This window comes from Gavialis gangeticus, unplaced genomic scaffold (assembly GCF_001723915.1).
Source record: "Gavialis gangeticus isolate Ggan-Ray unplaced genomic scaffold, GavGan_comp1, whole genome shotgun sequence".
Classification (NCBI taxonomy): Eukaryota; Metazoa; Chordata; order Crocodylia; family Gavialidae; genus Gavialis; species Gavialis gangeticus.
Window position 1 is genome coordinate 144,035,505 of NW_017729024.1, and position 11,214 is coordinate 144,046,718.

General features: G+C 47.4%; 1 protein-coding gene across 1 annotated transcript in view; it reads right to left on the bottom strand.

Annotated features, from left to right (window-relative positions):
• The window catches only part of SETD9 (SET domain containing 9), a 19,904-nt gene extending 9,934 nt beyond the window's left edge, over nucleotides 1-9,970 (bottom strand). The window contains exons 1-4 of the mRNA XM_019518257.1: nucleotides 9,907-9,970; nucleotides 8,627-8,798; nucleotides 3,104-3,468; nucleotides 1,180-1,303 (exon numbers count right to left, since the gene is read on the bottom strand). Of these exons, the coding sequence (XP_019373802.1) occupies nucleotides 1,180-1,303; nucleotides 3,104-3,468; nucleotides 8,627-8,798; nucleotides 9,907-9,970 (725 nt within the window). The remainder of the gene's footprint in view (nucleotides 1-1,179; nucleotides 1,304-3,103; nucleotides 3,469-8,626; nucleotides 8,799-9,906) is intronic.
• Between the last annotated feature and the right edge of the window lie 1,244 nt (nucleotides 9,971-11,214).

Below are 11,214 nucleotides of genomic sequence, written 5' to 3' on the forward strand. Positions count from 1 at the left end.
AATGAGAATGGGGTGAAAGACAGTGTCAAAGGCCTTCTGAAAGTCCAGGAAGACTATGTCCACTGCTACCCCTGCATCTAAAGATTTGGTGACCTGGTCGTAGAAGGCCACCAGGTTGGTCGGACAGGAGCTGCCTCTAATGAACCCGTGCTGGTTGCCCCTAAGCATAATCTCCCCTGCTGGCCCCTTGTGGATATGTGCCAGAATAATTATCTCCAAAAGCTTGCCCAGGATTGAGGTAAGACTAACTGGCCTATAGTTTCCCGGGTCCTCCTTCCTCCCCTTTTTGAAGATAGGAACCACACTGGCCCTCTTCATGTTTACTATCAAAACCTCAAGGACTAAATAAAACTGATTCCAACACAAAAGAAATTGAAACAAATTCCTCCTCACAAAAAACAAAACAGCCAAACCCTTACCACCTTTACAGCAATATGTAAGATACCTTTAGAGAGAGGCAGTTCATTTCATGGCTGCGTGGAGAACAGCACTAAAATGACACTGTTCCCAGAATACAAGCTGATGTACATGACTCTTCATTTCAGGTTGTGTTTGCTTGTTGCTGTTAATTTTATTTTAGATGAATATTCATTATTCTGGCCAGAACCTGTTCTATTTCAAATTTGACTAAAACTACAAGTTTGGTATATTCATATTAACCTTTCGGCTTCAAAGTGAAGGACAACTCTCCTGCAGTCCTGTCTTACTCATTACTTTTTAATGGTCCAAGTCTGCAACAGGAGCTAGGGTTGTATGATATGCTCCAGAGGTTTCACAAAGGCCATGCTCCGTGACAGACAAATGTTTTCTTATTTAAGTCACTGAGCAGATTTGATGAGAAAGCCCAATATAGGTTTTTAAACATTATACTGAATCAGGCCCCTGATTTTAAAATCTCTTCCTTACAAATATCAGAACTTTCGAAGCATTACTCTTAAGCAAAATGTTGTATTTCCAGAACAACAAGTGATGATATTAATGTATTATGCCCAGTAGTTTCTAGCCTCAAGACAGAGTAGGATAACAAAATTACAATCTATATATTACAGTATGAGACAGCACATTAGCAACAATTAAAGTCAGACAAATTAACTGCATTGGGGGTTAGATGACAAATGTCAATTACTGTAACACCTTTCAATCCAAATTAATACTTGTTCCCCTATTTTGATTTCTCACCTGTACACGGCTTTTGATATTCTTTTATCATTCCCATCAATAAGAACACCATCTATGCATCTAAAAATAAATGGATTGCCAATGGACTGGAAAAAGATGGGCTCATACTTTTGATATACTGTACCTGAGGCAAGACAAATGTGGATATTTTAGAAGGGAATAAATAAAACTGACAGAACAGACTTAACAATCATGGCTCAGCTTCCCAGACAGATGCTAACTTAACCAAGATAAATTGGATTCTTTCCTTGTTCCAGGCCACTAATATTTATTAGCATTATTTGTTCCTTTGGGGTTCTTTACATTTACCTGAAGTGCTTCACAAACTTAACAACAATAATCCCTATGGACATTTGGTAACTATGGAAAAGAGGTGGTGAAAAATCCAAACAAGATGGAGACAGACTGTCCCAAATAAAGGCCTCACTAAATCCTGAATACAGCCAGGGAGGGAGCCTGCTGAATATACTCTAGTACTAAATGCATACATGACAAATCTCTGCCTGCTACACCCCAGTTTGGGACAGGCAATAAGGACATCTCTGCCCACTGGTACTGCTTTGGAGGGGTTGTTGGTGAAAAGATACGTGGCATATGCATCTTCAGCTGAAAACAGTTATTTTCCCCTCCATCTTTTACAATTGGAAGACAATTCTATATAGGTAAATAAATGGTAAGACAACTTTTAAAGCAGGGATTATGTCTGTTATAGGATGGGGAAATGGCTAAACTAAGGCACAAATGAAAACAAAATCAGCTCAGCAGAATATTCTAAAAATTGGGAATAGGATTTAATCTGCATCAGACAAAAGAGTTGGGTTTCAAGCTACTAGTATGAGCAAACTCAATGAAGGGAAAAAACTGGTTCACAATTTTCTAGACTATTTCATCTCTGCATGCGGGTTACACTTGTGCCCATCTCATCTTTTACACCTTTGCATCAAACTGCTTGTTACAATACAAGCATCCTGATGGTGAAGACACTGTCAGCAGTCTACATCTGGTGTGAAACAAGAGGCATAGCTAAACTGATATACCCTCTTCATAGATTTACTTGCATTAACAGCTGAGCAATCTCCTCTCATTACTGAAGAGTATGTCTTAATAACTCAGCCTCTGAACCTGGCTGATACTCTGACAGGGAGGTCAAGTGAACTGCATCTAAACTGACACTTAAAACGTGGTTAAATTCTGAGGAGCTACTCAATTACCTTATGGGGCTGCTCAGTTACATTACAGGGCTGGATGTTCATTCTCTATCAGTGACTTCTAGTTGATATTTGGTCATCTTATACATCAAAGGTGATGGCTGAAATTGTTAACTGGACTAAAATCTTTGTTAAATAAAGTAAGCAAATAGAATACCAAGAAAGAGGGATCAGAAAAATATATGTGCTATTTCTTTCATATGCGCTTTTTGGACCATAACATCACTGGGTAGGGATTTATTCCATTTTTGTCAGTTTCTGGTCTTCTATACTATTTTCCTGAAAATTCTACATTCAATCTTAATTTTAAAAGTACATTTTATGCTTTGAAATACTTCTATAGTCTGCCCATTTGATACATAGAACTATCAAAACTTCAGTCTCTGAAGCCCCTATACATGAGAGCTTCATGTACATGAGTAGTCCCTTGGAATTAAATGGGGTTACTTGCATGCATAATAGCACTGATGTGCATTAATACTTGCAGAATACGGAGCAAATGGTCTGCCAACTAAAAAACAGATCTTGGGCACTCAGAGAATAACAACACCATTTCTTTATCACCAAATGATCTCTAAATGAGCTTACAAATGGAAATATTCTTACAAATGTTATCTTGTGATTTCTGGTAGGATATCAAAGTTAAACTTGCAGTCTGCAATATATAGGCAGAAATTACATTTAACATATACAAAAATAACAAAGTATTTAATTACCAGGATACATAGCTACTACTGCCCCTTTAGGGACAAACCCTCTGGTTACAAACACTCCTGTTCCAGCAGAAACCAGTGAGCTCTGATTTCGAGTAATACTGAATCCTAATGTATGAAACAGAAGTTCCTCTGGACTAAAAATATTCTCACTCTCATAGCAGGAAAAAGTTATTTTTGATTTTGAAGGCTGAAGATGCAGTAATTCCAGATATGTGGATTTTACTTCTGGAAGTAAGGCCAAGATGTTCGTTTGTCTACTAAAGTCACTTATGAACAGAGCTTTAAATATTTTCAGGAGTGTTTCAAGAACTTCTTCATCAGAGACAATTTTATCTTTGCAATCTTCTGGCACATATCGGAGGGTCCTGTAACAGAAGAGGGAAAAAATATTCAAATATTAAGTTTTCCTCTAAGATCTGGAGGTAGGAAATTTTACGGCAATAAAAAGCACTTTATTTTTGCATCAGTTTGTTGAACAAAAATCAATCTCAAAGGACATTTTTCCACACAAATGTGCAAATGGCACCTTAATTTGAACATATACTTTTGAAAGAAAAGCCTAATGGGCTACCGAACCTTGAGGCTTTAGTATAAACATATTAAGCAAAATGTTGCAATATGGCATCACTAAGTTGTGGGGGAAAGTAATGATTTTTGGGCAGATGAAACAGTGTACTCTTCAAGCTGCACAACAGGGCCTCTGTGACAACTGAGGGATAGGCTTGCTGACCTCCCAAATCTGAGGCCCTGGGTTCAAAACTTCCCTCTGCCGAGAGATTGCTGCCCCCCCCCCCGTTGCCACTGTACTCAACCCTGTTTATGCCTCATTCCACAGCAAGGGTAGGCAACCCCTGGCATAGGTGTCAGAGCCTGGCATACACAGGCATTTTGCTTGGCATGCATGCCTCAGGGCAGATGGCAGGGAAGGGGCCATGGCTGGGCTGCCACAACAAGGATTGGGCACCTCATACCTCTCCCCACCATCTGCCCCTGGCATGCCAACAACTGACAAGTCCAGGTTGTCGATGTTTTTGGCGCTTTGCCCAGAAATGTTGCTGACCCCTGTTCTGGAGTACTGAGTACAGTTCTGGGCTCTGCATTTTAAGAAAGATGTGTTAGAGAGGGTCCAGAGATAAGCAACCAAAATGATAAAGGGGTTAGAAGGCAAGCTGCATGAGGAAAGGTTGGGAGAACCATAGCTATGTTTAGCTTGGAGCAAAGGTAATTAATAGCAATCTTCGAATATCTGAAAGGCTGCCATAAAGAAGACAGAGAACAGCTGTCTTCCCTTTCTGAGGGCTTAAAATTGAATTAAAACAGCAAAAGTTGAAGTAAAGCAGATTTAGAATAGCTACCGGGATCCGGGTTTTCCATGTCCCACAGAAAAACAGAGTAAACCACGGATTTTGCCTTTTACCAGAGGCAAATGCAGATTTCTCGCTTTACCAGAGAAACCCATGGATTTTGCAATGAGCAACCTGCAGGCTGGCAGGGAGCTGGGAGGGAGCAGAAGGAAGGCAGTGCGACAGGAGGCGCCACGTGCACATACATGCACGTGGCCCCAGGCAGCCTGCAGAGTAGTTCCAGCTGGTGAGTGTGGGGTAGGGAGGGGGAAATGGGGATCGAGGCCCCTATAGGGAGGGAGGAAGGGAGCTGGGCAGAGTTGGGGCTGCTGCTCAGCCGGGTGGGGCTTGGGACCACAATGCACAGTTGCAGGGCCCCAGCAGCAAACAGGATGGGGCCACGGGTGGCTCATCCAGGGGAGGAAGAGGGCCGGCTCCCCACTGTTGAGGATGCTCCCAGGGGACAGGGGGGACCCATGCCCCCCAGATCTGTATGCAGGGCAGGTGCAAGCTGTGGGCTCCGGCTCCCACCCTGCTTCACTCTCCTGGGGCCTCTGAAGCCCAGTGGGTGCAACCACAGCAGGGAAAAGCCAGGTCGAGTGGGGACCTCCTCACCGCTGCCCATGTTGCTGCTTTGAGGGGGTGGGTCGCCAGGGCAGCGTGGAGCTTGCAGCAGCTAGGTTGTGCCTGCCGGGCTGCAGAGGCCCTGGGGGAGGGAAGCAGGGAGGAGCTCACAGTGGCGAGCAGCTTCTCCATGCAGGCCCAATGCTTCATGCCACCCTGCTTCCTTCCCCCAGCGCCTCCGCAGCCCAGCGGCAGGACCCACTGGGGCAGGGAGCAGAGGAGCCCCACAGAGAAACTGCTCCCTGCTGTGAGCTCTGCCCTGCTTCCCTCCCCTGGGGTCTCCGCAGTCCAGTGGGCACAACCCGGTGCGGCAGGGAGCAGAGGAGCTGCGCAGAAAAGCTGCTCGCTGCTGTGAGCTCCGCAATGCCCTGGCAACATGCTCCCTCAAAGCAGCAGCACATGCAGGGGGTGCGTTGCCAGGGCAGCATGGAGCTGGCGGTGGTGAGATCTCCAAGAGGCCTGGCTGCTCCCTGCCACACTGGGTCATGCGTGCTGGGCTGCGGAGGCCCCAGGGGAGGGAAGCAGGGTGGGAGCTGGAGCCCACAGCCTGTACCTGCCCTGCGTACAGATATGGGGGGTGCAAGTGCCCCCTGGGAGTGTGTGTGGTGGCAGGGAGCTGCCCCACCTGAGTCCACAGCAGGCAGCAGTGGGGAGCAGAGGCAGAAGACCCAGGTCTGTAGCCCTGGCAGCTGGGGGCCCCTCAGGCAGGGCTGGGAAAGGAGGGGCTGTGTGTAGGAGGTGAGGGGCACCAGCAATGCTGTGGGGGGTGGGGGAGTGAGAGGTATGAGCAGGGCCAGGGAGCTGTGGGTGGGGAGTGAGGGGCACCAGCAGGGTCAAGGGGTTATGGGGGAGCCTTTAATTTTAACCACAAATTTGTGATTTTTTAATCAGGGAAAACCAGGATCCCTGGCTATCAGCAAAGCCTTCCTTACTGTGAGCATAGTAAGACAGTGAAACAGACTGCCTGGGGAAATTGTAGAATCTCCTTCATCGGATGTTGTCAAGAGGAGGCTGGATAAGTATGGTTAAGAAGGATCTAATATACATTATCTAGAACTATACACAGTTAGATTTACGTAAATAAACAACACATTTTTACCATTAGAAAGAGGCCAGATACAATTTTGTTGAATTCAGAAAGAATAATACCAGCTACTTGTGTGTGTTGGTTTTAATTTGGTTCAGAGGAATGGGCAAAACTGATATTCAAAATATGCAAGTGATTCAGGGCCCCAAATCCCATTTTTAAACATGACTTACATGCGTAGGATCCAAAAGCCCCATTTTTACTGCCTTCCTGTCAAACCTGGGACTGCTGAAGACAAAGCCCTACCCACTTCCCTGTCCCATGCACACCTGGGCCTACAGGCACTACAAGCGGCAGAGGGGCCCTGAACACATACCCCGGTATAATTCTTAGGCTTTGTCTCGGGAGAGCATCAGAGCAATACAAAGGCATGACATGAGGGCACCTCTAAACGGTCAACTCTGTCATTTGCCAGGTGTGAGTGCAGCAGGAGCAAGCAGGCAGAGCCTTTTCTCTGCAGTAATCCTAGGCTTGACAAGGAAGTGATACAGACCTAGCCTGTTTCACTGAACACTAATAAGATTTAGGTTTGTCAGGCTGCTTGCAGATATTAAAAACAAACAAACAAACCCCATGCTTTACTGGAAGCTGCAGTATGCTACATCAGCCCAATTCTGTAATGTCTGTACAAATCAGACACTTCAATGTGGCCTTTTTTTGCTTTTAGCTAAAGCCCAATCAATCAGCTATTAGCTAAAGCACCAAAAAAGCCCCACGAAAGCACCACATCTATACCAATGTTGGGCAAGCTGGGTCCAACTACGGTGCTGCCTCTTTTGGGCAAGCGTGAGGCTCAGCACAGCAATGTACTGAGTTTAAAACAAAATACTGGGGTGTTTTTTTTGGTTTTTAATGTCTGCAAACAGCCCCAGTGCCCAAAGTCTGAGAGCAAAACTTAATTCACTTGGGAACTTCCAAGGATGTTGACTATGTCTGAATCTCTTCAGTCTTGTCTGATGTGCCTTGTAAGAAACAAGTGGAAAGCATAACTGAAACCAAATAAAAATCAGTTTCAGACTGTTTCAGCAATGACCATTTACTAGGCTGGGTTGCATGCTAGTGATGGGCATTCCTGATGGAAGGAAGACTAAAAATACATAGCTGCTCACGTGAGCCCTTCGTAAAAAGAGGTTTAGAAGCTAGATCAAAATCTAGATTGCTAAGAGAGAGCAGCAATACCACCCCTTTCTTCAGAATGAGGGAAGATCTGTCTGATGTTTCCACAAAGCTATATTTCCTTTATTTCAGCAGTCAAGACATGCTGCATAAATATGCAAGGAAAGAATAATGTGGCCGCTGAGTTACAATAGGGCTAATTCAGTAGAAGAGCTCTGCTGAGATCATTAAACCACAAGAATTCAACTCAAGATATACTGATTCCACTACAGCCCAGAGAATCAGCTTCCTGTTGTATTTACTCCGGGGCATCAGTTATTACAGAAATTAGAGGTGAAGAAGACCTCCTTGGCCATCTAATCCAAATCCTTGCCAACAGAACTGCTCCCTATAGTACACTATCAAATGCTTTGCTCAGTCTTGTTTTTGTGGCTCAAACAACAGGGCCATTACCACTTCCCTTGGGAAGCCATTTCCCAGCTTGTAGAAAGTACAAGTACCTCTTTTGAAGGTTTAAACATTTCACCAATCAAGGATAGGAGGTACTACACAGATCTCCGAGCAGAAGCCCGAGGGAAACAGCCTACAGCAACACTGCCAGTTAGAAACATAATCCTACACACTGGGCACGTCTACACGTGCACTTTAACATGCAGTAGACTATTTTACTGTGCACTAAGGCGTCACAGAAAAACCATGCCATTACACTAATGCACAGTAAAACAGCCTACTACGCATTAAGTGTCACTAGAAAAAAAACATGCAATTTTGCTACTGAACATTAGGGCAGCCTAATGTGCATTAATTTACCACCTCACACTGGAGGTACCCTATCTAATACACCTTAGGAAAGGCATGTTAATGCACGTGTAGACACCCCCACAGAAAGCTGCATCCAAAAAAGGAAGAGCCTGTGTGCTGCTCGTGGCATTACTCAGCCGACAGATCAGGGGGCAGAGGAGCTAGGTCTCTCGAGAAGGCTACGCCCAGCTAAACCAAGGCGAGGGCTTCTCCGCGTGAGACGGCATCTGCTGTGCAGCGGGATGGAGGCAGACGCTCTCCGACGCCACACGTTACCGCGCGGTCTCGGCTCGCACTCGGGAACGCCTCAGACTTCATCCCGCCCACGCACGGGCCCGACAAGAGCCCGCCCCAGACAAGTCCTGCTGCTCTGCCGGCCCAAGCGCGCAGCTGGGCCGCGGCCGGGCGGGCCCTGGCTAGTGCAGGCCTGGGCCCTTCGCTCCTCCGCGCCCGCGCAGAGACGAGGAACGCGCCCATTGCCCAAGAACCCCGAGGGGTCCGGGGAGCCTGCAGCGGCGCCGGGCTGCGCGGAGGCGGCCTCCCCGCCCTCACCTGCGCTTGTGGCGGAGGTTGAGCGCGATCCAGGGCACGAAGCGGTACTTGTAGGCCTCCCAGCGCCGCCGCAGCGCCCGCAGCATGGCCCGGCCCCGCGAGGACCTCCCTCCCCCCGCGGGGCGGTGTGACTCCACAAACAGCTCGGCCAATCGCCACCCGCCTCGCTCGTCTTAATTTGCATGCAGCCGTGCTATTGGCTGGGGGGCGGAGCGGCGGGCGGGAGCGGAGGCGCCTGGGCAGCGGCTGGCGCGGATGCGGGCGGGGAGCTGCGTCGTGCCCTGCTTGTAGCGCGCGTTTTTCTCCAGGGAAAAATAAACTAAAAGTTTGAATAAGGCGTCTGGGGCCGGTTACGCGTCTTCAGATGGGAGCAAAACACAGGCATCATTTCCTTGGAAGGAGTGAAAAGCGGTCTGCGGGGCTGGGAAAGCGGAGCTCCCCACCAGCAGCTGGGAACAGGCTGCAGCGCTGCGCAGGGAGGGGTAGCTTGGGTAGCGGAACTCCAGGCCCTTTGGAAAGCGGACGGATCCGTAAGCCCCGCGGGATGAAGAGCCCTGAGGGGCCGGGGTGGACTTCAGGGAGCCGGCGTTCAGCTGACGCTGTCCCTGCTGCCTGAGCAGACGCGGCTGCCTCTGCCAGCCCCTTGGTTTTACGTTTTGGGTGGAGCAGGAATCCTTAAAAAGTAACGAGTAAAAAAAAAATGTTGTGTCCCAAGTCAAATCAGCCAAATCAATTCCAAATCCGGGACTTATTCAAGAGCCGTATGTGGCCCTACTACCCCAAACATCCTCCACCCCCACCTGGTGCTTCAGATACTTCCAAATTATTTAGCAGGCATCCTATGTGCAGCTTGGAGTTCAGATGCCCCCAACTTTTGCTTGCCCTCAGCTGAGTTTTGCTAGCCCCAAGTGCAAGCTAGGGAGAAATCTTCCATTTCCATACAGTTGGCATAAAGCCAAGATCTTCCCACTGGAATTGGAAGCGGGAGGCTGACTATACACAACCTCAGTGTCAAGGAAGTGGTTTTCCCTGCAACTAGGAAAACCACCTTAGTGGTCATGGTATTTCCCTTGCCTGCACCAGTGCACTCCCCTGCCCCCCAGGTCTGCCCCTGGCCTCTGCACTTGTGGCTCTTTCACACCTGGGTGCACTGAAGGCTGGACTCTTCCTCTCTCCCTCAGGTCTTCAACTGCCTTTCACTTCCTCCTAACTCACAGTCTTCTTCCACCTTGCAGTAACTTTTTGTTCCTTCCAAACTAGTTTTTACACTATCTTCCCACCATTGAATTTGTCTACCTCCACCTCCAAATTCTTCCTCATATGCCTTCTCTCATTGGTTTTCATGATATGTCCAGCCCATTTCATTCTCTGCACTCATATCTTGCTCAAGACATCAGGTCTTTTGCAAGGGTCCACAACTTGTGTCTTCTCCTCCATACGCTTTTCTTGTACTGCACCAAGTATTTTCCTTAGCACTTTTTTTCAAACACTTGCAGCCTTTTATCCATTTACCTTTGTCAGTGCTCAGGATTCAAATCCATATAAAAGGACAGGTCAAAGATTGCACTGCAGTTATTAATGTCTAGACTTTCTAGAGCTGTTTCTAGCCACTTTTCATGGCTCCTAATAATGCAAGCAACTAAAAGAGAAAGGGAATGAAGTTTCACAAGAGACTGCTGGAAGAGTTTGTGTTCTTAAGTAGTAAACTGAAGGGGGAAAGACCAGATGGGGGAAAAAGAACTGAAATTAATGAATGAGTTGGCACAAAAACCAACGGGTGTAAACTGAGTATGAATATATTTAAGGTGGAAATTAGAAGTGGGTTTCTTACCACCACAGGAATGAGGTACTGGAGAAGCCTTCAAGTAGGAGTAATGGGTGGAAAATAGGCTAGCTTTAAGATGGGGTTTGATCCTTTTATGAGAAGGATTATACAATGTAGCTGCTTATTTATCAGTATGAAGCAGACTTAACCGTGGGATTGTGGAGGAGCATTTGGGCGAGGAGAACGAAGACAATGGAATACTGGATAGTCTGAGACTATACTCAATTACCCAGGAGGTCCCTTGCAGTCCTGTGGTCCTATACATTAAATGGGACAGGTTGGCTCATTGGCTTGAGTAAAAGGAAACTCAGTGGAAGAATGGGAACCCCAGGTTTTAGCCTGCAAGAGTGGCATAGAGGATGATAAAGCATCATGGCCTCTTTGGGTTTGTCTATAAGTGCATTTGATCTGGAAGCAGTTTACTTGCAAGTAAACTACTTGCAAGTAAATACTCCTGGGCAGGTGTCTACATGTGCGGGGTGTCAGGAGCAGATTGGCTGCTCATGGCAGTAATCTGCTTCTGCCTCCTGCTGGCCCTTCACTGCCCCCCTGCAGCAGGCAGGGGGAGTTCTAGGCTCCCCCTGGGTGCTAGCCCAGGGGCTGGCAGGGAGTACTGGGCCAGGAGACAGCTGTCTACTGGAGGGGCCAGGGACATTGGGGCTGCCTGCTGCCAGGGCAGGGACAATGTGCCCCTGCCTTGGCAGCAGGGAGCTGCTATCCCTGGCTCTCCAGTCGGGGCAGAGGACTTGGAAAGAGCTGCAGA